Source organism: Patella vulgata, chromosome 3 (genome assembly GCF_932274485.2).
Source record: "Patella vulgata chromosome 3, xgPatVulg1.2, whole genome shotgun sequence".
In the NCBI taxonomy this organism is placed as follows: Eukaryota; Metazoa; Mollusca; class Gastropoda; family Patellidae; genus Patella; species Patella vulgata.
This window is the reverse complement of record NC_065881.2, coordinates 42,859,092-42,885,325: the sequence shown is the minus strand read 5'-3', so window position 1 is coordinate 42,885,325 and position 26,234 is coordinate 42,859,092. Positions and strand designations below refer to the sequence as shown.

At 33.9% G+C, this 26,234-nt stretch overlaps 2 protein-coding genes across 7 annotated transcripts in view; one reads left to right on the top strand and one right to left on the bottom strand.

Annotated features, from left to right (window-relative positions):
- LOC126814884 (WD repeat-containing protein 49) overlaps positions 1-26,234 on the bottom strand; it is a 59,056-nt gene that overhangs the window by 16,440 nt on the left and 16,382 nt on the right. The window lies entirely within an intron of this gene.
- The window catches only part of LOC126814889 (uncharacterized), a 51,040-nt gene that overhangs the window by 11,089 nt on the left and 13,717 nt on the right, over positions 1-26,234 (top strand). For 4 of the 6 annotated variants that reach the window (XM_050540333.2, XM_050540330.2, XM_050540332.2 and 1 more), the window contains one exon: positions 6,233-8,296. The exons of 1 other annotated variant lie outside the window; for it this stretch is intronic. In XM_050540333.2, coding sequence (XP_050396290.1) covers positions 6,437-8,212 — 1,776 coding nt within the window. In that variant the 5' untranslated portion in view covers positions 6,233-6,436 and the 3' untranslated portion in view covers positions 8,213-8,296. Of the gene's footprint in view, positions 1-6,232; positions 8,297-18,681; positions 18,797-26,234 lie in introns of those variants that run through there. One more of the 6 variants, XR_007677787.2, reaches the window with a different exon arrangement.

The window sequence follows — 26,234 nt, the reverse complement described above, 5'->3', positions numbered from 1 at the left end:
ACGCCAAAAGTTATATCATCCGATCTTTGTGAAATTGAAGAAGCCTATTGAATTTCAGCAATTTCTGTTAAATACATCTAGAGTTATAGCCCTTGTCTCACTTTATTGAACCTTGTGAACACTCTAACGCCAAAAGTTATCATCTGATTTTTCTCAAATTTATTAGTGAAACAAAGAAGCCTATTGAACTTCAACAATTTTTGTTTATTATGTCTAGAGTTATGGCCCTTATTTCACTTTATTGAACCTTGTGAACGCTCTAACGCCAAAAGTTATCACCCGATCTTTGTAAAATTTATATGTATGATTTAAATTAGTGGAATCGAAGAAGCCTATTGAATTTCAGAAATTTCCATCAATTACTTCTAGAGTTATGGCCCTTGTTTCACTTTTGTTGCACCTTAGGAACGCTCTAACATCAAAAGTTATCTGCCGATCTGTATGAAATTTATATCATCATTTAAATTAGTAAAGAGAAGAATCCTATTGAATTTCAGCAATTTCCGTCAATTACTTCTTGAGTTATGGCCCTTGTTTCACTTTGTTGCACCTTGGGAACGCTCTAACATCAAAAGATATCTATCAATCTGTATGATATTTACATGTGTCATTTAAATTAGTAAAGAGAAGAATCCTATTGAATTTCAGCAATTTCCGTTTATTACTTCTAGAGTTGTTTCACTATGTTGAACTTTGTGAACGCTCTAACCTCTAAATTCTACAGTTATCTGCCGATCTGTATGAAATTTATGTGTGCCATTTAAGTTAGTAAAAAGAACAATTCTATTTAAGTTTAGCAATTTCTGTTTATTATGTCTAGAATTATAGCTCGTTTCACTTTATTAAACCTTGTGAACGTTCTAACACCAAAGTTATCATCCGATCTTTGTGAAATTTATATGCATTATTTAAATTAGTGAAACGATTAAGCCTATCGTTTTTCAGCAATTTACAATAATTACTTCTAGAGTAATGGCCTTGTTTTACTTTGTTCAACCTTGTTAATACTCGATTGATGAAAGTTAGCATCCGATATGTATGGAATTTTTGTATGCATCATTTAAATTTGTGAAACAAGAGGTCTATTGAATTTCAGCAATTTCGGTCAATAACCTCTAGACTTATGGTCCTTGTTTTACTTTGTGAACCTTGTGAACATTTGAATGACAAAAGTGATTATCCTATCTGTATAAAATTTATATGCATTATTTCAATCAGTAAAACGAAAAAGCCTGTCAAATTTCAACAATTTCTGTAGACTACATCCAGAGTTGAGGCCCTTGTTTCAGTTTGTAGAACCTTGTGAACCCTCAAACGACAAAAATTATTATCGGATCTGTATGGAACTGTCTTGTAAAGGCCCCCAATTACCTACAAAGGAATAAATGTGACAACCCTTGTCGACTGCTCAGACAATTTAGCTGCTGTGGGAGTATGTTTCATTGCCTGGCAACCTATCTTGATTTCTATTGTTATGTATGCGATGTGAGTGGGGATAATTTTGACTGGACAGTGACATTTCAGCTTCCTCTTCTTTGAATTCCAACTGCTACGTATTCTTTTACATGTATATGCACAGCTGTACATATTACATATGTGGACCTTGTCCCATCCAAATGACTTGGCATGATTCCTTGTCAGCCATGTAGGTGCCAGACATGTGAGAACAGGGTTTGAAATAGCCCAAGGGTTTTCTTGGCACACTCTAGGATTAAAACTTTGGACATTATAGTCAATAGACTAGTGCCCTACTGCGTCCCAATGATTAGAATGGGAAGGTAGGCCTATACAGTAGATCTATCTAAAAGGAGTCAGGTGGCCGAGTAGTCTAGTGTATGGGTCGAATCACCTAAATGTTTGGCAAACCTCCTACCTTAGGTTATATGTAATTGTTAACTGTCTTGAATTACCATTCATAATTACCAGTACTGGAAACAACCATCTACCCTGATTTTCTATATAAGAATCGATAATGGTCTGTATTATATTATATATAATAATTGCTGGAATAGTAAGGGAGAATTGGTAGAAATCTGATTACACTCAGTGACAGCAGTACCTTTCTGTTATATTAGCACTTGATACATGAGAAAATAACAGAAAAGTGATATACAAGTTCTTTGAGGCACGTTGCCTGTCCAACCTCATGGTTTTTCTCCAGGTTCTCCGGTTTTCTCCCACTGCTAAAGACCCCTCGCTACCTCACTGACATTATTAATACACAAAAACACTCGTGTCTACCAACTCAAGAAGTTCGAAAACCTTAAAACTACAAAACCTGTTATTCCTACTACCAAAATAGTCAAAGACAAATACTTAACCAAAACAGTCATCAATCTCAGCAGTCGCAACCTATGTGATGATCAGATCACACTCCTAAGTAAAGGACTAAGTCTGGGCCATCTCACCGACCTGCCAACCAAGACCTACTAATTGCAAATATCGAAAGAGGGTTGAGACAGCTGGCACCTGGTGGCAAGATTGACTTGCTGAGACATCAAATTACTGATCTGATAGCCAAATCCAAGATGCGACGAGATGCCCACAACCTCAACAAGTCCCAAAACACCGCCCTGCAGGAACTGAAGAAAGATCCTAACATCACAATAGTAGCTGCTGATAAAGGGAAATCTACTGTTATAATGGATAAGACTGACTATCTCAAAACAGTGTCCCATCTACTGACTGATCAAACCACCTACAGGAAGATTAGGAAAGATCCCACCTAAAGCTATAGCAATAAACATACTGTCCAGTTATTGCACCTGAAAGGAAGAACCATCAAAGGTCTCCTGAAGCAAATATATCGGAGAAACTGGACAGCCTTTAGACAAGAGGATCAGTCAGCATAAATCTAAGTTCTCTACTACCAATTCAGCCGTGGCCCAACACATACAATCCAACCCAGGACACAGAATTAAAACGTATAAAACTCTGGCAGCCAACCTGAACCTCCTGATAGAAAAAAACCTGCAAACTTATTGAGGCCATACACATCAAAAGAAACAGCCCAGACCTTAACTGCAACACAGGGATATTCCTGCCAAGTGCTTATGATGGACTTATTAAATAACTTAAATATTGAGTTTTTCATCACCCCAATTTACTCATTCAGTACTGTTGAAAAAGACGACCTTAGTTAAACCTTTTATGATTATTATTATTTTTTCATGTTCCTAAGTATTATTATCAATATTTCTGTTATATCAATTCCATCACTTTTAAGATTTATCACAACAATATGGTTTATTTTATTCTAATTGGACATTTAATCACAGAGATATGGAAGCTGCTTCAAATTAATTACCGTTATCTAAACATACCATGTTATATCATACTGTAATTGTATTGTAGGTACTATTCCATTCTGTCGGTAGTATTGTATCTATCATCATAGCTACTTAATTGCTTAACTTTACTCAATGGCCTCAATTAACCTTAGTGGTAATTAGTTTTTGTGGAATATCCCCCCCCCACCCCTTGATCTTGTTGTTGTCCTGTATGGTTTCATGAATTGTTGTTATAGTTTTCCTGTATATATTGACCTCATATTTGTGAACCATATTATAGGACTTTTGACTAACTTTTAACCATATGGAACTTATTGGATGAACAGTTTTTAATATGTAAATAATTCACGGGTCCAGCTATGTGGTTTTTACTGCGAGCACTTTGCTTTTCCACATAACACAAGCAGATTCTTTTTCCCCACAGGGTTTTTTCTATTCGCACTGATGACGCCAAACATCAGTCAGCTGGACCTCCTGTTTTAACATATTTTTATTATGACAAAGGGAGAAGATGACCCGCCCTTTCTTTTTACGACAGCGGTTTTATAAGTGTGCTTTAAATTGACTTTGCAATATACAAGGACTTTTATTTTGTGTTTCTACCAATTTTAAGGAGACGTTTGTATTGTATGTTTTTACCGATTTTCAACCCATTAAGTGTAAATAATTTAATTAAATCAACCTGTCCATAATAAATATCATATTTAATGTAGTGGACGTTAAATCTTTAATAAACAACAACACCCAACATATGCATTACTGTATTAGCTTGATAACGTTGAGAGAATACTCTTCGAAACGTCGCCCAAATAAATAAGTATGTGTTTTTGTGTATTGCTCTATCCAGTTACTAAATGCCTCTAACAGACTATTGACATTATTAATGTGTGGTGGCACCTAAACTGTCGACTAGTCTACCATTAGGTCTGAGATTTTATACAAAACTTCCTCTTTTTAAATCAAACCTGAAAACCTTTTTTTTTTGGAAACCATTTTTGCTCTTAAGAACTATTTTATGTTCTATTAATTTTTATTTATAATGCTGGATTTTATACCTACAGAGTACAGACTACTGAGACAAATGTGTAATGGTCTTAAAAAAACAATAAATATTATTTTTAAATACATGTATTATAAAAGATGAGTTTTGATGAGTGGTTGGTGAATGTAAGAAATTGTACTGAACTGATTCAAAATATCATTATCACTAAACAATCTCAAATCAGTATGTTTGTTTTAGTTACAGTTTACAATGATTTACATCTCTATGTACATTACATGTAGGTTATCATATGAAGGACAAAGGTCATACATATATTTGAAATTCGAACTCAACCTTCCCTGATGTGTAACGGTGATATATTTAAATGTTTTTTTAAAATTAGAGGGTCCACAAGCTAAAACGCGATTTTTCTTACATACTGCAGCCATAATCCAGGAAGTTACGGTTTGATATGTGTAAATATCAAGAAGAAGCACGATCTTTGGATTATAAACATTCATCAAAATTGGATAGAAATTGTGACTTCTAGAGGATCCACAACCTTGGTACATGTATTACATACTTTCACACTATTTGCGTACAAGGAGTGGCCATTTTGTCTGCCACTTTCGGTCAGATTTTTACGAAATTTGAACGAAAACCTTCATTAGGGTGGAACGGTGATATAGTCACACGGTTTTTTTTAAAATCTGATAAAAATTGTGACCTCTAGAGGGACCACAAGCTAAAAACAAGATTTTTCATACAATCAAGGGCCATAATTCAAGAAGTTACAATCCAATGCATCTTTAAATGCTACTCCCTAATTAATGACAGCTTCAAGTTTCTATTAGAAAAGAACCAAGATCTTTAGGACTTATAAATATGTATTTCAAGTTTCATAAAAATCGAATAAAAATTGTGACCTAGAGGGTCCACAACCTTGATATACCATATGTTTACACTATTTTCGAATGAGGGGCGGCCATTTTGTCCGGCAGTTTTGGTCTGATTTTCACGAAATTCGAATTCAACCGACATTACGGTGTAATGGTGATATATTGTAACCTCTAGAAGGACCACAAGCTAAAAACGCGATTTGTCGTACAATCAAGGGCCATAATTCAGGAAGTTACGATCGGATATGCGGGAATATCGAAAGGATCTTTGGATTATAAACATGCATTTCAAGTTTCGTCAAAATCAGATGAAAATTGTGACCTCTACAGTGGTCACAAGCTAAAAATGTGATTTTTCGTACTATCAGGGGCCATAATCCATGAAGTTATGATCCGATACATGCCAATATCGAAAGTAGTTATCACCATTCTATTTCTTCAGGTGTTGATCTGCTTCATCTGACTGGTAATGTATCACACATATATATTCGCTTTGCACCTCTTAATGAAGAGCTATTACCCTTGGGGTTTTTTTTTTTGCAATGTTAATACCACCTCAGTATATGGAAATTCTTGTTCACAGATTAAGTGAGTAAGATGCTGACTCGCCAGTCTGGGGTTTGCTGTCGGTGTTGGCCACGAAAGTTCATTGGGATTTTACGGCGTGGTTTTCCCATTCAGTCTGGCAAGGACAACTGTCTAGTCGATTGGATGGGACAAAAAACTGAGGCCCCATGTACACATTGGCGTGCATGTAAACGATCCCATGTCAGTTGGAATTCGATATAAGAGTAGCCTGTAGTGCCGCTGTCTGGGCAAAATTTCCCTCATAGCACACTGTATGGCATAAGCCCGTCTTCATTAGCCCAGTTGGAGCAGAACAGTAGGACGTTTAACCCCATTTCATTCAATTTCATAGATTTCAGATTCAAGATAAAAATCAAACTATTAATGCCACCTCAGTTCATTAGATTTAAGCTTTAAGATAAAAATCAAAATCTCTAATACATTGTTTGGTCTGCTACATAAATCATACATGATCTCACTTTTTCTCATTTCAGATTTTTAAATGGAAGTATATTTATATTTATAAAGCATCAAATACAGCCGAAATGGATAGATGACATTTAGTGATATATTGATACATATAGCTATCATGTTTCATGTAAAATAGTAACATATTTCCAATTCCAACAATGTGTATAAAATCTATATTCTAAATATAAAAACGGATAACATTTATAGACTAATCATATAATCTGAAAATGTCAATTCTCCAAAGAACTAAGCGACGCTTCTTATTTGTATGCTTAGTTGCAAGTGCTTTAATGCTAACATTTTCCTGGCATCTCTTATGGCAGTCATACAATCCAGCCATCATTAAACGAAATAAAGTTGTGAATGTGGAGAGCAGTGTACCAATGGGATCAGTATTTCACACCAACGTAAGTGAGATTTCCACTGACAATACATATAATTCACACAATAATAATGAGTTCATCAATAAGAAAAAAATCCAGTCTACCATTATAAGTGTTAGTCAGGAAAACGTTAACAGCATTTCTCAATTACCAACAGACCAACTACATACATTAACAAATTTGAGTACCATATTATCAAAGAATTTAAAAGAAACATTGACAAGGGCACATAATATAATGGAAAAACTCAAGACTGGTCTCTCATTAAATATGAATGATCTAGAATTTCTGGGGAATTTGAAGAAACAGCTGAATAAAATACCCCTTAATAGCTCAAGTAAAATGACATCTGCTCCCCATTCTTTACCAAATAATTGGCAGAAGTACAACTATCTGACTAAAAACATCAATAAAACCTTAGATTCTACACATAAAATCCTCCAGAATATAACCGCAGCAGCTCCACAAGACTTTAAAAATTTAGAAATAGACAAACATTCCTTATCTAATCATATAAAATCTAGTTTTCAACAAGATAATCATTATGTAAACAGGATTAATCCTGATTCGTCCAGAAATGCAACCAAAAATATACGACAGCTTAGTGATATAAGCATGGAGGATCTTCAAGATACTTGGAATAAAATGAAGAACAATCGTCCATATGAAAAAGAAAATAATAAATTTAATCAAGCAGTGTTTTTACCCGATAGTGATTCAGATACAGGCGAGACAAGCTCAGATCGACCAGATTTTTGTAGGTCGTGTTTCAGTTACGAGTTTCCTATCATTATCAATCAACCACGACTATGCAAAACAGATGAAACAATCCGTCTGCTTATGTTCATATCGTCTGCTCCAAATAAACGTGAGGCCCGTGTGGTCCTTCGTAAAACATGGGCAGCCAAATGTAGAGAACGAGATAGTAACATGAAATGTTTATTTGTGATCGGACGGTCTGAAGTTGACACGGACAACCAAAATATTATAACAGAAAACAAAACATATGGTGATATACTTCAGATAGATTTTAAGGATTCTTATGGTAATTTAACTTACAAAACAATAACCAGTTTTCGTTGGGCGGCCAAATTTTGTAGCAAGGCCAAATATGTGATGAAAACAGATGACGATATGTATGTAAATACCGAACTTATTCCAACTATGTTAGAAGTTGCACCAACTAAACATTTTGCAGGAGGATTCTGCTGGGGTTCCAGCAGTCCAAATCGTGACTTATCATCAAAGTGGTTTGTTTCTTTTAAAATGTACAGAAAACAAAGATTTCCTCCAATGTGTTCTGGAACGGGATATATATTGGGAATGGATGTAGTTCGTAAAATTTTAGCAGCATCTCACAATATCCCATTTTTCCATTTAGAAGATGTCTATGTATCCTTGTGTTTGCAAAGATATGGAATAATGCCCTTAAATATTTTAGGTTTTAATAATATGTATACAGAATTTGAAGCATGTCGTTATAGGAACTCAGTCATGACATCACATGAATTTCCTACAAAAATGTTGGAAGATTTCTGGCCTGTGATTCAAGCGTGTCCTGCTAAATCTGTGTCTCCTACAGACTTGTATATTGTTATTCCATATCCTATAACTGACTGAAATTTTGTTAATAGTGTCTTTTATGGATTTCATTTGCTACATGACCATTAAATGTTTTAAACATATCATGATATATTATCAAAATTATTGTTACTGAATTTTTATTTATCAACATGTTACTAATTTTCACAATAATGTATGCATTTGAAATATACCCTGGGTGATATACTCAATAGATACATTATACATACCTTTATGCAGATTTATTCAGTAATAAAGCCAACCAAGGCATTAGCGTAGCTTTATCAAAGAAAAATACTTGCGGAAAGTTAATATACGATAATCAGAAAATCAATTTCCTTAGACTGTTTTCCTATAAGCAATGATGATATCATCAGTCACAGAGAATCGTTCATGTAGTCTTAACATATTGGAACTACATATCATCAAGTTACTTGTCTATTTGATCTTTTAATTATATCTCTTTGTTAGTCTGTGTAAAGAATGAAAGCAAAATAAAATGGAAATTACTGTCTTGGAGATAGCTAATTAATTATGATCATTTTGATAAAAAGTCTATTAAAACAATTTCAAATGCCAAAATTTTACGAACTTGGTGATGAAGAAATGATTATTGCAAAATTTATAAAATTATTCTTATAAATGCACAAAACATTATACAATAAAGTCCAGAAATTGACATTCTGATATTCAATGTTAACTCAATTTTGTTCATGACATATCCATTAACTTGTACAACTATATACTTTAATAATATATCTCATGTGAATGATTGCTATAGCAACGTACATATGCAATACATATGTTTGTGTTATAGAATATTTTGATAAATTTGATTATATTTTTCTAGAGGATTTTGAGTGCATGTTGGTGAAAAATAGTGATTTAGAGCAAGTTGTTATTTAGAATATATTGCGATATTTTACAAAACTTGGTAGTTCCACTGAAGTTGGGTTATTGTTTAGGGATTTTTCTTTTTGTCCATGGAAATAAGTTGAAATGATGAGTAATTTTCTTCTTCTTTCATGAGATTGATGTTAGCATGTTTTCATGGTTATGATGCAGCACATTCCTGATATTAATCGCAAGAAAAAAAACATCCAATCAACATTAGTTATATCTAAAAGAAATTTACTATTCAATCCTAAAGCTCTAATTAAGATATGTCCCTCTCAGATAAGTGTACACATACAACATTGTACATTGTAATTTGATCTTGGAGACAAGAGGTGTATTAAAATACTTTTAATGTATCATATTATTATAGCCAGCTGGTTTCTATATTTACATTATTATGTTCAGGTGGTACTATTTTTATTCCAGAAGCTTTTTTTTCTATACTGGCTTTTATGGAGGTTTATATTTTTCCTACAATTGGGTTGACTTAAAATGGTCTGATTCAGGTATCTTAGAACTACGGTAGCTGCAATATTGTTGCGTCGATGTGATCTCCGCTACAAGTGGTACATTCATTGAGCTTTGCTCAAGTAAAAATAGCATTGGATCTAAAGGGTTAAGGGAGTTACAGGCCTGTAACTTTTTTGTAATCAAATGATTACAATTCAGGACATGTCTGTAGCAAAATAAAACCACTCTAAATTTGATATAAATATGAAGAAATTGTATAGCCATTCTTTGCAAAGGTTCCTAAGTGTGAATCTATTTCGATTTAAAATGGTTCAAATATTATCCAACGTGACACATTATTTATGTCTCAGTCGGGAAAGTCCCAATTATTTGTATCGTAACATTTCTATGCACATATCAGCTTTCTAAATGATGTGATTGGCTTTTTTCCCTTTTTCATACGGCATGGGCTATTTCTGAATAGGATAATAGATGCCATTTCTCTTGGTAGGGCTTACTAAATTGAACAATAGTGGGATCATAATCCGTTATAATCCGCTGGAGTCCACAATTGCTTGTGGACGTTCTAGAGGCTAAAGTTAATATCTGATTGACTTTACACACAGTGTTTAAGGTCATGAGACGAAGAAGCCTAAGGATTTTCAGCGATTTCCAATAATTACTGCCAGAGTTATGGCCCTTGAACACATCAAAAATTCTTGTGGACGCTCTAGAGGCCTAAGTTAATATCCGATCGGCGTTAAGTTTATACACAGTGTTTACGGTCACGAGACGAAGAAGCCCACCCGTTCAGACGGCCAAGATAAACCAGTTTAAAATAAAAGCCTTCTGGAAGACAGGTCGTGAGTTGGTGTTTTTAAACTGGTTTATTTGCCTCACATTTTTGTCGGATGACAAAGTTAAACTGGTTTAACGATACGTTGGTTTTTTAAACCAGATCAACTTAAGCATCTAGACGGTTCATTAGAGAGCAATAAACTGTAACACATACTTATAGAAGAGCTATTACTAAATTATTTGGTTGGGCTTTGAAGAGTATTCTTTTAACAATTTCACACAAGTGTGCTTTGTTAATTTTTATGCAACAATAAGCAAAATATTAAGACAAAATTATTATGGTGAGGAAGTATTTAGTGTGATTATTTCTGTGATAATGCTTAGTCAATACTAAAGTCATCTTGATTTGAATATTACATGAATAAATTATCTGATTATTTTCATAAAATAAAATGGTGATATGCAATCAAATTGTAATTAGATGCTATATTATGTTGATACTTCTTTATCAGTTTTGTTCTCTTTCAAGTCTGATTTGAGTCACTGTGGTAGGCTCGACTGTTATTGCAAAAACAAAGGCATCTTTTCTCTGGCTAAATTAAGGGTCAAGTATTGCCAGTTCAATACAAAATACTTAAAAAAGCATTATACAATATTTAGATAAAGAGCTGGTCGTTCTTGCTGTAATAGTTCAACACAAAATACTTAAAGAAGCATTATATAACATTTAGATAAAGAGAGAGAAAAATGGGGTTTAACGTCCACTCAACACAAACTAGGTCATTTCGGGACTAACATATGGTTTTAATTTTATTTCAATAATTCGCTTGCGCGTAGGGGTCTTTAGCAGTGGGAGGAAACCGGAGGACCCGGAGAAAACCCACAAGGTTGGACAGACAACCCCACTCGTTGTCACGTACAACCAGGGATTCGAACCCACGCCAGTTGACTCAATGACAGGACTTATGCCTTATGATACAGCACGCACATGCTAACCGTTCGACCATCCAACCCCCAATTTAGATAAAGAGCTGGTCGTTCTTGCTATAATAGATATTGCAAAATGAATATATTGAAAATTTCATTCAAATTACTTTATTCTGAGCGAAGATATTAGCATTTGAAGGTTTGACAAGATGTGTGCACTGATTGTAACCACTGCACTGGATGTTTGAGGCTTAGCCTCGCTTCACCATTTTTAAATGAAATCATTAAATGGCTGAATCGTTCTAATCTACTAAAAACTGGACCTATCCAATGGCATCGAGAGTTGATTATGGTCTTGTCATGTTAATAAATGTCTAATTAATAGTTTATATAACTTTTAAGGCCTAAAGAAAGACCTGCAATAGGCAGATTTAGCTCTTGCATAATGCCTGATGTTGCTAGACCATTGTAGTGTAAATTTAAATAACACAAGAACCAAAATAATGTAAAAGTATGGTGTGATATTAATCAGATTGTAGTGATAAGATTACATAGTATTTCATAATGGTGTAAGTTGTAAGTAAGTTTTTAAATTTTTAAATAGATATATTATTTATTAGAATCAACATGTATATTATACATTTTGAAATGGGGTTGCTTTTGGGTTTTTCCCTGTAAAATCTAATACCTAGTACACCCTACAAATATATCATTATCATGTCAAATGTATCATTGATGGAAAAATATTTGATTTTATACAATGGAAATAAATACTTAGAAAATATATACAAATTGTATTTTTCCATGGCCATATTTAATTGTGGTCATGTCATATAGAATGGGATACTTTAAAGTCAAATAGTATAGATATTCATCTTCAAAAGCCCAAAATATTCAACTCTATTTCACTGGTCACTTACAAGGAATTTTTTGACGGACGGAGACAGACAAATCAATAGGTGTCACCCCTTCTTGGTTCCAATTCGAAGCTTCACACCATAAAAATCAAAAATAATCCATAAATAATTGTAGCCTGTAGGGTGAGCACAAGTTGGAACATATTGCAATTGGAATGAAAACACTTAAGTCAAATACCTGATCCATATCTCAGATATATTATTGGATTTTCACAAAACAATTTCATTTACTTCAATCTTAATAAATCATCATAATTCAATCATTTTATGTTTCCTAGTTGGGGGAGGGGCTTAGGTGGCCGAATGATTAACGTGTGCGCTTTGCACCATAAGGTCTGCATTGAGTCAAGTGGCGTTGTTTCGATTACCCGCTTGTACGTGACAAAGAGTTGGGTCACCCTCCAGCTTCATGGGTTTTCTTACTGTTAAACGGTTGTGTGTCAGTCTCTGTGAACGCCTGAACAATGTAAAGGAACATTTTAGTGAGAAAACAAGACCTTGCTTACCACGCTAGAGTCAGTATGTGCTAAACATTGAGGTCTTGATGTGGGATGGCGTACGGATTTACGTGGCTTGGCCATATAAGACGAAACGAAATTTAGGTAAGCTGGGGTGGGGAAAAATTAGAATCGTTGAAAAGCTGAGGAACTTCAGTCAATTATTGCTTTGCCTAGCCCAATTACAATCAAATTATTTCAAAAATTCTAATTTCGTTTCGTCTTATACGGCCGAGTTGCGCAAATTTGTGCACTGCCCTGTATTTGGATTTCAATGACGTCAGCCAGGCTGTATTTTTTACAGCATGTTGTGAACATACTGCCGATCCGACTTAGGTGAAGGAAAAAAGCCGGAATTAGATCAAATGGACCGAACATTTTGTTCCGAGTTGAGCTTAGATCCTACTTAGGAAATCCGACTTACACACAGAAATTCAATAAGAAAAAACGAGCAGGATCAAAGAGTCCAAACGATTTTATCCAGTGGGTGAGACCTCGACCTGTTTCCAAAAATGAAAAAGGAACTAGCTGGTCGTCATTTTCCTAGTAATGATGATGCCATGTAAGCTGTGAACAACTTTTTTAGGGTGGCTGAAGAAAATTTCTTCCTGACCGGCATCCAAGCCTTGCAACATCGTTGGGAAAAGTGTGTACACCTCAAACTCGAAGGGGACTATGTAGAAAAAAATGGAGCCATTGACTTTGTACAGATCTTTCAGATAGGCTTAGAACTTTTTAGCCAGCCCTTGTATTTCTGGAAAAATAATGACTCAGCTCCACATTACCATATTAGGGTTTAAAAAGTGGCGGAAGTGCTTTATTTTCTACTGATCACCAACTAAAAGTGCTTGTTTGTGTGTCAACAGCACCCAAAGTATTGCAAACATTGACCAACAAGGAAAGGTATGTTATAGATATGCATATTCTACACATCATCTCCAAAATTTAAAGGGGGGTCACGGTGGCTAAGTGGGTAAGACACTGGCTCGCTAGCCTGGAGGACGGGTGTTCGATCCCTGCATTGGCCGAGAAAGTTCAGTGATACATTCGGATGAGACAAAAAACTGAGGTCCCGTGTACACATTGGCGTGCGCATAAAAGATCCCTTAACAGTTAGAATTCGATATTAGAGTAGGTCGTAGTGCTGCTGTCTGGGCAAAATTTCCCTCATAGAACACTGTATGGCGTATGCCCGTCTTCATTAGCTCAGTTTGGAGCAAAACAGTAGGATGTTAAACCCTCTCCTCAAAAATAATTCGGGAAATCAGAATTTTTGGGCAGATGAGTAAAGTGAAAAATATTTGCCTTCTAGTGGTGAAATCCCAGACTTGAGCCTTATCACTTCCTGAATAATCTTCTCGCAAACACATTCTTAAATATCAGAAGCACACAAATATACACATGTATGTAGTTGGATATTTATTTATAGATTGGTACCTGATGTCAATAAGGTGCTTCAATGATGGAAGTAATAGAACATAATATTTCCCTGTGGTTTCTAAGATTTTTGGTCTGTTTATAATCAGGATAATTGTGCCATGATAGCCTGTATGGTCCACACGAGGTACAATCAATGGAAAGTTAACATCAGATAGTGTTTTAGTCATGGTGTAAATGCAAATATAACACAAGTTTATTTTCTTTATAAATTCACAGAAAGATTGAGATACATGAACCATATTGTACAACTATAGTTTTATAAACTTCTACCAAAATATACCTAAAATTGAAAAATATGAGCTATTTTGTAGAACCATTGTTTTATAAATTTCTTCCAATCAGGCATTAAGGAATACTGTTCATCAGAAAGCAGAATATAAACATGAATCAATTTAAAGCAATTTTCTTGTCTGCGATATCACCTCGGTGGAAGCGGACGTAAAATACAACTAACACTAACTAACTAAAGCAATTTATCACAGTAAATCAATGGATGTAGCACACTTATACTATAGTTCCAACCTTCTCTCTTCCACCCCAAAAAACACTTTGTAAAAAACCAGCAACAGTATTTCACAATGGACCTTCAGAGACTAATTGCATTACAGCAACAGTCTTTATATCAAAATGGTACATATTTTAAAATATTTATCCAATGTTGGGGTATATCTCTTTAACAAACCATGCAAAGAATATCCACTGTAAAAAAAAAATGTGTTAAAAGCACATGTAGATTAGATAGTTTTAAATTCCACGTACCAGAAAATAATGCATTATGTTATTCATCAAGTTTATATTATTCTTGGAAGGGTGGAGTTCTAACTAGATTAGATTCCTGTTTCTGGAACATTTAAAGAGGTTTATACAAGGTTTTTATTGAATAAAGTTATGAATATATATATATATATATATATATATATGGTAGAATAGTTAATTAAAGCTGCTCTTTGGTAATATATAATTGAAATTAAAGATGGGAAAATAAAACTACATTTTTATGCTAACGTTTTCACCGCGATAGCGGCTCTTCAGGCATTTATTAAACAATAATTCAATTAACAATAGTCTATGACGTCACAATTTAATTATTCTCTTATTTAGAATATTTTAAATAAGAGAATAATTAAATTAAATTAAATAAAATAAAGACCGTGGTGGGATTGAATATTTGTAGTCTGTAGGCTAAGAAATTACTACCCTTGCCTGTATAATAATGTAACTATGACATTGTGACGTCATAGACTATTGTTAATTGAATTATCGTTTAATAAATGCCTGAAGAGCCGCTATCGCGGTGAAAACGTTAGCATAAAAATGTAGTTTTATTTTGCCATCTTTAATTTCAATTATAAATAATATATATATATTAAAGCAATAAGATGCAAAATTGCCACGCTTATCGACTGACATGCTACCAAACCACCACATTGCCTGCTTCTCACTATGATAGTGGCCTTAAAATGGGTGATTGTCATTTGAGAGATTTTAAATTCCTTGCATACTTTAACACGGTTATAATCCAAGTGAGAAAAATTTGGTCATAATTTAATTGAATACAAGCCGTACCGTACATATATATAGATTTTGTTTTCTTAAATATTAAATAATCAAATTGACTACATTTTAGCGAAGATAATGCCATGTTAAATTAAATATGCATTATGCAAGAGCTAAATCAATCTGATTAAAACACAGATCCAATTTCGTTTCGCTTTTATAGTTCAAAATTTTGATTTTACTTGTCTTTACTACACTTGGATCTGGAAGTGTTGTTATTTAACTCTGTTCTGCTTGAAATGAGGGGTCAGCCAATCAAATGGTCTGTCGAATCGAGCGTTTGACCTTTTTTGCACGGAACTGTGGGTAGACATTAGCGGCAATAGAAATCAAACCAAAGCAAATGTAGATAAAAAATACACGGCGGTCGCTAATTGGTTAATCGAATGACTGATGTAATCAGGTCAAATGTCGCTTGCTTGGTACCTGACGTCATAGAATGTGAACTCCCACTATAACTTGTTAGATCTACATGTTGTGTAGGCCATCGAAAGTATAAAAAATATAGATCTATATTTCAATTAGATTGGAGCTAAATCTGCCTATTGCAGTTCTTTCTTTCTTCCTGAAATGTTATCTAAATCATTAATTAGGCATTAATTAACTTTTCAAGACCATAATCAACTCTCGATGCCATCGTTAGCCTGCGATATTTAGTGAATTTGAAGACATTTTATGATGAATGATTTACTGTAAAAATGAATAATCAAGACTCTTTATTATTGCAGTAATGACGATAGAGGCTAGCCTAAAATTGAATTGTGTTTAGAGTGAAGCAATTTGATTGAAATTTTCAGCATATTTAGTTTTCATTATCTATTTTTTAACTATTATAACGAGAACTGTCAGTCTTTAACTAATCTTACCTTATGCACCTTTAAATAGTCTAAAAATTACAAATAATAATCCACGGGTTCAAGAATCCATAAACAGTAATTTTTTTCCACTACCTTACTATCAAAGGTGCATTTTCGATTTACTGTAATGTATATTGTAAACAATTCATGCATTCAGAGACTGATAAACTGATTACTGTAGCATAGCTGGTCGAATATGGAAGCTAACCCTCAAGTTTACCAAATACGACATGTAACACTATCCATAGTACCGTACTCATTCTTTGTTTTGGCTCACCAATCCTGGAATTCACGTAGTTGGACTTAAAGCTACATTCCCGCATACAAACTAGGTAATTTAATGGTATATATGGACTAAAAACATATTCAATCTAATTAATTTATCATAATTTTGCTTCAAATCCTTCTCAAACATTGTAATTGTGAAGGAATGCCCTGCTATAAAAATTCAATCAAACCAGGTCATGTTTACTTCATGTGACTTACCTCTCTTGGAAGTCAGAGGAGAATTCATTGCATACATAAGACAATGTTGTCTTTAATCGCTTACTATTTATTACAAATATCGAATCCTAATTAAATTTTCGGATTATCCACTACCCACGTCTTTTTCCGTCATTTTTATCTCAGAAAGTGTTGTACATATAACTCTTCATAAAGTTTATCAACTTGTACATCAAGCGCTCAATGATTGCATGTGACCTTTGACATCAAGCGTGCAGAAATTCCTAATCGTCGGGCTGTCAATTAGGGGAACCCTTACATTTTTGTCCTGTATACGCTCCATGAGTGTTTTTCAGGGAATCCAGTATTTTTCTAGTAAGATTGGATATCTCTACTTTCCATATATGCCAAAATTGCCATACTTTTATTGGAAATAACCACCCGATAAATACTTTTCTGGGAACCCATCTTTAAACATTTGACTTAGAATGGGACTTATAAATAGACTTTCCCACAGCAGCTAAATCATCCGGGCAGTCAACAAGAGTTGTCGCATATTTTTACATTTTTCGGTAATGAAACATTTATAATACACTAAAATCTGATCAAGGGTAACAACTCATTTAGTAATTACCAGAAAATCATTAGAATTTGCTTGGTTTTTATAAATTCTGCCCCATGCTAACGTTTAGTATACGAAACATTTAATATCATGGATTTAGTTGTTCAAGTTATCAAATTTCATTGAAAATCAATATACTCATTCGTCTCAATATTATTTGAAGTGATCAAGGGCCATAACCCTGGCAGTAAAATTTTCGGAAATCGCTTAAAAACAATATCATAGATTTAGCTGTTCAAGTTATCAAAATTCATTGAAAATCAATATACTTGTTCGTCTCAAGATTATTTGAAGTGATCAATGGGCCATAATTCTGGCAGTAAAATTATTGGAAATCGCTTAAAAACAATAGGCTTCTTTGTCTCACATTACATTAGTCTTCCTAAGAATTCTCAAGGGTCTCTGATTTCTAAACACGTATCTCTGTATTTTTAAAGTTAAATATGCCCTGATTGGTTAACTTGATGCCAGAACTATACATGGTACATGTATTTCTGCCTAATTTGTAGATGTTAATTTGCTATGTAAACAATATATATTTAAATATTTGTAAAACTAGCTATTGACATCAAGTCTGGTAAATTCCACTTAGTTATTTTACCTCATGTATTTTGTACAAAGTGTCATTTTGATTAAACATAATTAAGATCACAGCATGCCATTGCTAAATTGAAACAACCCTTTGTTCCTAAAATGATATTACATAGTCCAAATAGAGCCTTGCAGGGGCAGACCTGATAGCTCTGGCTCCCAGATCAACAGGTTTCCTTGGGCTCCCTTCGCACTGAAGAATACCTGACATGATGAGAAAACAAAAGCTAGCTTGCTTCACCTATGCCACACCCACACATTCAAAACGTAACAGAAAAAGAAAGACAATTGAAAACAGGAGTAGCTCTTCTCCTGTTATATTTAGGAGTCAAACTGTAGTTTACCCCAAGGCCTAATGTGGACAATAATGAATAAAGTGATTTGATTCTTACCAACATCATTGATACTAGGTATTTAAAGAATATGTATATAATGTTACTTGTATACAACATATTAACTAGAAATGTGCCAGACACAAAGACTTTAATCTGAGAAAATCTGTTTTTTACAGATTGTCAACCGTTTATCCAGCTGAAATGTTTACAAAATGTTTCTAGTTTCCAGTCATCTTATTGGAAAAAAAACACCCGATGAACATACCACAATTCACATATGGCTATTCAAATATCAATTGATATGGAAATACCATCAAAAATTTAATTATTTACAAATGTATGAAATGAATAAAAACTGTTTTAATATGAAGCAGTAGTGTGCAAAGTCAAAATTAAACTAAGTTTCTTTAAATTTGAAATTGTCGCTGTTAACTTTGTTGTACAAGCTGCTCTATTTCACAATGCTCAGTACTTGGCCCTATACTTGAGTCTTGGGGGAACACAATCAAACCCCTGCCCACCGCTGATGTGAAGTAGTCGATAATTGAACATTTTTTTAAATCTAGAGTCCATGAAATGCCATCATTTCCTGTACTTTGGGTGAAGATTTTGCAGAATTCTAATGGTCAGAAAACACTTTTAAAGTAGCTAAGTCCGTAACTCAATATCATCCAAAATCTTCGACATTGAAAACACGAATTTTTTTACAATTTAAATCAGCATTGGTGTTATGATCTTACCTGGAAAAGATGGGCTTCTGATATCCAATATTTAAGACAAAATAAACATTTTACCATTGGTACACGAATCGTGTACCATAATGCGTTTCAGCGCCATTTGTAACAAGGTGCTCAAAGAATGAGGCTACACATATTCCACAAGTCATGTCAATGGATGATATCATATTCTTATTTGGAGAGCAATAAATAATATCGGTGTTGACTGGAATAACCGGACGCTAGAAATTGACTTGCGGTTGGGACTTCTGGCGTATTTCGCCGAACATAACTGATGACAATTCACAGTAAAACAGACACGATTGAATGTAAAACAGTTTATATAAATTCATATTACATTATTATATGTCTTGCGACCCATTTGTGCCAATTTCTAGGTCCAAAATATTAGCGATTTAGCTCCTTTAATATGAGTGAAATATGTTTTAATTTCTACTGGGATTGAATATGCAACAAGTAAAATTTCTTAAAGTGCACATAAGATGGGCTTGGAAACTTTGAGATAGGTGCAGCCAATGGTTACTAAATCCACTTTACGGCAAGTTCACGCCAATCTGGTTGAAATTAATTCAATTATCTTCACTCAAAGTTGTAAAAATAGACCTTCCGTAAAAACGACTTTGCCAATTATCGAAAACACTCTTAATCCCCTCAGACGCCAGTGACGTCACAGTGACCGAATGTTTATTCCTTAATTACCTATATACAGCCGGCGTGTGTATTCTTTAACGCCTGAAGGATTACTTAATCCCCCTAATTAAATAAAACAATTGACTACGGAATAATTTGTTTTGTAATTTATTTTAATTTACAGTAAGATCCAATTTAGAGTGCCTACTACTTTTAAACTTTGTAGTCTTGAACTCTTAATTAATTTTTTACAATATGGAACTTATTGGACGAACACTTTTAATACGTAAATAATTTACGGGTCCAGCTGTGTGGCTTTTACTGCGAGAACTTCGCTTTTCCACATAAAGTGTAGTGTCGTTAATATCTGTCATTAATTAATCAATCCGACTATAAAAGTTATACAGGCATGGGTCATAAATTAATTTACACGTTGGTGTTAGCAGTGAGTGTTAGTGGGATTAAGAAGGTTGATTAGGTAATTATCCTTTTATACGCCGGCCAGATCAAAGACATCACTCTAAGTGGAACGTCTACCTCACGAACGAACTAATGGTAGAATCATACACACACACATTAATTGTATAGAATAATTAAGTTTTACTAATAAGTTGTTTAAAATTACTATATACCCAATAATTATTGCTCACCGGTGTTTTTGTAATCAAGTAGCCTCGTATTATTTGTTGATTGGAGTTTAAACAACATTTAATTGATGGATGGATTAACGTTTTTGATACGATTAGGTTATAATGTCTAACATCGGTTATCTTCTTTATAATAAAAGTATTTTACAATTGCATTGACCAAACGGCACCAGGAACTCCACGAATGATGCCGTGCAATTTTCGCGGCGTAGTTTAACCTCAATTACTATACCCGTAGTACACGGAACGGAACATGATAATAAGATACCAAGCGTTGATTGGCAAAGAAATGAGTGCGATCTATTGTACATGTTATGCATATTCATCGGAAAATTCCATATTCACTGTAGTTGTTCTTTATGTATAGAAATGGCTATTATTATTATATATACTAGATAATGAATGTATCGACAAATGACTGGCACCATTTGTATTTCTGTACTTAAGTTTGGGATATCAAGTATTACAGGGTTATCCAAATTACCGGTAAATGCGCTAATTTCTTGAGTCATCTTCATTTGACACATGGCCTAGTTAAACAAAGGCAGCTTAAATTGATCTACGGCATGATACGGCATTTTAAATTCACTCTAAAATATTCCAATCACAAATATCTAATCTATACCAATGAAAGACGATAATTCGGTGATTACGTGGTAATTGGACCTTCAATAGATGCTTGTCCAGTTGCCGTGTGTATTGATAGTGCTATATTGTACAGACAGTGAGATATTGTATAGATAATGTATATCCTATGTGTAGTGCCTATGACGTCACCAGCCAATCAACAGGATTAAGGTCGGATACTTAAACGTTAACAGCGGACTTAATTTTAATCAGATTGGTGTGAACTTGCCGTAAAGTTGATATAGTAACCATGGGCTATACATACATGCAATTTAGATTTTTGATCTTACATGGTCTTTAAGTTCAATAGATCGCCTTATAACATTTCATAATTTAATTTTTTTTAACGTATTCCTGAAATAGTTGAGATGTGCGCTGGAAACAAAATTGGAACGGAGCCCATTTCACCCTAACTTGGCGAAAATAATAAATTATGTGGAGAAAAGTGTAGTACATGTGTCAATAAAAGATAGCTTGACAGGCAACGAAACATACACCCACAGCAGCTAAGTCGTACGAGCAGTCAACAAGAGTTGTCGCATATTTTTCTATTGTCGGTAATGAAACATTTATAATACACTAAAATCTGGTTAAGGGTAACAACTCATTAAAGATACAGGCCCGCGTACAAACTGGGTGATTCAATGGTATAAATGGACTAAAAACATATTCAAACTAATGAATTTGTCATAATTTTGCTTCAAATCCTTCTCAAACATTGTAATTGCGAAGGAATGACCTACTATAAAAATTCGATCAAACCAGGTCATGTTTACGTCACATGACTTACCTCTCTTGGAAGTCAGAGGAGAATTCATTGCATTCATAAGACGATGTTGTCTTTAATCGCTTACTACTTATTACAAATATCAAATCCTAATTAAATTCTCGGATTATCCACTACCCACGTCTTTTTCTGTCATTTTTATCTCAGAAAGTGTTGTACGTCTAACTCTTCATAAAGTTTATCAACTTGTACATCAAGCACTCAATGTTTGCGTGTGACCTTTAACATCACGCGTGCAGAAATTCCTAATTGTTGGGCTGTCAATTAGGGGAAGCCTTACATTTTTGTCTTGTATACGCTCCATGAGTGTTTTTCGGGGAATCCAGTATTTTTCTAGTAAGATTGGATATCTCTACTTTCCATATATACCAAAATTGCCATACTTTTATTAGAAATAACCACCCAATAAATACTTTTCTGGGAACCCATCTTTAAGTAATTATCAGAAAATCATTAGAATTTTTTTGGCTTTTAGTTCTGCCCCATGCTAATGTTTAGCATACGAAACATTTAATATCATGAATTTGGCTGTTCAAGTTATCAAAATTCATTGAAAATCAATACAGTTGTTCGTCTCAAGACCTTAAACTCTGTGTATCAATCTAATGTCAATCAGATGATAACTTTGGTCTTTAGAGCGCCCACAAGATTTTTCAAAGTGATCAAGGGCCATAACTCTGGCTGAAAATCAATAGACTTCTTTGTCTTATGACCTTAAACACTATGTATAAATTTAAAGTCAATCGGAGATTAACTTTATACGACCACATTTCAATGTAGGCCTATAAAAATAATAACAGAGGTTACTAAATTATGTATGTATTGTAATGGAGTTGTTTGAAATTATAACTCTGTGATTGGAAATCATATTCTAGAGAGAGAAATAGAAATGGGGTTTAATGCCCACTGAACATAAACTATGTGAATACCAGACTAGTAAATCGTACAACCAGGGTTCGAAATTTGTTTTTTCGACCGAAGGCCAACTTTGGCTTACGATAGGCCAAAGTGCAACCTTGATACAAGGCCAAAAATTGAAAAACCAAGGCCAAGTCATGAATTATGATATCAGCTTATTTAGGAGGTTTTAATATGTAATATGTAAATCTGTTTATTGCAGGTCTTTTTACTCAGTTAAAATGTTGTTACAGGCCTGATTATCACATCACGCTAGACGTTCAATAATTTTTTTTTAACTTTAACAAAAATAATGCATCCTTATTCTTACAGTTAAGAGGGAAAAATAAAATTCTTATCATACCATTTTTAGTACGATTGTTTATTCTGAAAAATATAAAAAATTGGCATGTAGCCCTATTGAAAGTATTACTGTATCATCGGTAGAGCTGGGTAAAATATGGATATGAATCAATAGTATCGATTAGACATGCCAAAAAAAGCACTATCGATAGTGGTAGGCTACTATCGTTTATCATTCTCTTCGTCTATTTTTCATGCGTAGGAATCGAATCAATGTTTTCTGTGAGTTAATCCTTTGTATATATAATAATACAATACATCGGTCACTTTAATTACTTCAAAGTATTAATGTAACATTTAAAAAATATGTTAAAATAAATTCGCCCTCATTTAAACAATACTTTGAGTTTGAAACAATAATCGCCATATCATGGAATTCGCTAGATTGGAGATACCCGAATGTGTAGGCTAAATAATTCAGAGTTTTTCCCCCTTTCAGAATTCGTCTGCTCATTGACATTATTATAAAAAAGGACAAATGACATAGCACTCATGGACATCAAAACGTTTGTATTTCTTCAATTGGAATCAAGGATACATTATTTTAGCAGTAATAAACAATTTACGAATTCGTGACAACAAGTTCTTTATTAATTTTTCGCTACTTTTGGCACGCTACTGACAACGAATTGTCTGCCAAATTGGTATTTGTCGTGCTCATGTACGCAATGTTTTGAATCGGCTCATGTTCATTTTATTTTGGTTCCTCCACATACATAGGCCTATCAACAGTATTTCTTCATTCAGAACCAAGGCTACATTATTTTAAAGATAGGTTGCCAGGCAACAAAACATACTACCACAGCAGCTAAATCGTCCGAGCGGTTGACATGGGTTAAAAATCGGATAAAAATTGTGACCTGTGCAGTGTCCACAAACAAATTGTGGACGGACGGACAAGAGCAACGACAAGTTACGTCCACATGAAAATGTGGGTGTATAAAAATACCACTAGAGGATAACTCCAAATATATTGGCTCATTAGTTTCATATAAAAAAAAGTATTAGTTTTATTTTTTTATGCAAGTGGATCGAGTATCAATCAGGCATCAATGAGTTCAGGCTAGTTTGTATAATTGGAATAAACATTCTTAATAAGCTCTTGATCACAATAAAGTCAAAGGCACTTGGTATAATTTAGTATTTAATGGTATTATATAATCGGCATAATCATTTTTATGGCAAAGCTGTTTTTGCAAGTTTCAATTAATCATGACAGGTATTTGGGTAAAATTGATGTTAACTATCTAGTCAACACTGGATTCAAGTACATACAACTTTCATATTTTATGTTTGCTCTCTCATAGTCAACAATGACCCTGTTATTGGGTCATCCTACTAAATAATACATGCATGGACTAAGTACATATTCAAATATCTATTTGGTCCAAATACAAACAATACTTAAGTTAAAACCCAATTTAGTCGGGGTGATATCAGGTAATAAATCATTCACTTCAACATGTTCATATCTCAGTTATTTAATGAAATACCAGCCTTAACAAACAGACTGCTCAAATATAACATCAAAGTTAACATAATCAAAATCAATTCTGGGTCAACTTGTCCATAACGGTAGCCACTGTTCAATCCTTTTTTTAAGAAAATATTGACTAGACTTTAAACCCTTCTTCATTCCATATCATCATAAGCACTTGTCTATTTTTTATACGCCCACATTGAAATGTGATCATACATTGTCATCACCCACCGTCTGTCCGTCATAGTAATGCTGTAGAGAATAAAGTTAATACAGTAAACCTCGCATAAGTCGGATCTTCGCTCAACTCGGATAAAATAGTTTGGACCCTTCGATCCTGCACGTTTTTCCTATTAAATTTCTGCGCGTAAATCGCATTTTCGTCCATTTGATCTAATTCCCGCATTTTTCCTTTGCCTAAGTCGGATCGGCAGTATGTTCAGAATTTGACAGTCAGTTTAGTTCCGATAGTCTAATTATAGTAACATGGGGATGCCTTTCGTTTCTTTAAGATAACGTATGTAATCGGTGATTGTTTACAGTGATTGTAATGATAAATTTTATAGAAACAATGATTAGCATAAGTAATATTGATTGTTGAGTAACGTAAGCTATTAATCGTGTGAAATGCCATCATGTGTTGTCTAAATTTAGAGTTAGTTAATACCTATAACGAGTGAAGACATTTCTAGTATTTGTGTCCACTGAACAACACGTCGTTTACTCGATGAATTTTGATACGTATCGTCGTTTCAGTCACATTAAACGTGTCAATTAAATATCAGTAATTTACCTTACCTTCACATATGTTCACTGTTATATCCACGAACGGTTATAATCGTGATTCACAGAGTAATTCCTTAAAAGTTTATCTCGTTTTTTACGAGGGTTTGGCGAAGCCTCCATTTTCAAACACGGTTGTTAGCGCGATGTCGATAATGGGTACACAAATACTTCTTATTTCTAGTTATCACAAACAATAAATAAATGTTTAAGAAATGATCGCTAATAAAGTATAAAGGATGATTAGATAATCTTATCCAGGCTCAGTTAAATCTATTGTGTTTAGATTAAATATTACGTTCTGTGCAAGCAAGGCCTTGAGTAGGAAATTCATACGCCGTGATCATCTTGGCAATGGCGACTGTGCTAATGATATAATTATTCGTTAATTTACATTTTCATCTTTATTGAAATCGGATGGAGCATGTTATTCCTCGCATGATTTGTAACGGTTGTATATAGCGATATTGAGTTCTACCATGTTAAAATTAGTCTTTTGTATTTGAGGTGTAATGCTCATTCACGGTAACGTCGTGGGACGTAATAGAGATGTAGCCAAGGACGTATTGTTATTACATTAATTTCATTATTATTTTGTACATCCATTAGTATTCTAAGAGTTGTATATAAGTCAGATTAGCTATATAATTTGAATTGTCAACTTATTGCCTCCTCAAAAGTTATCTGTTCATTAATAATGATTACATTTCATGTACCAGTATTGTAAAGTAGATTCTTCCTAGCCGAAATACGTCCCCTTTTTACGTGATCTGATTGG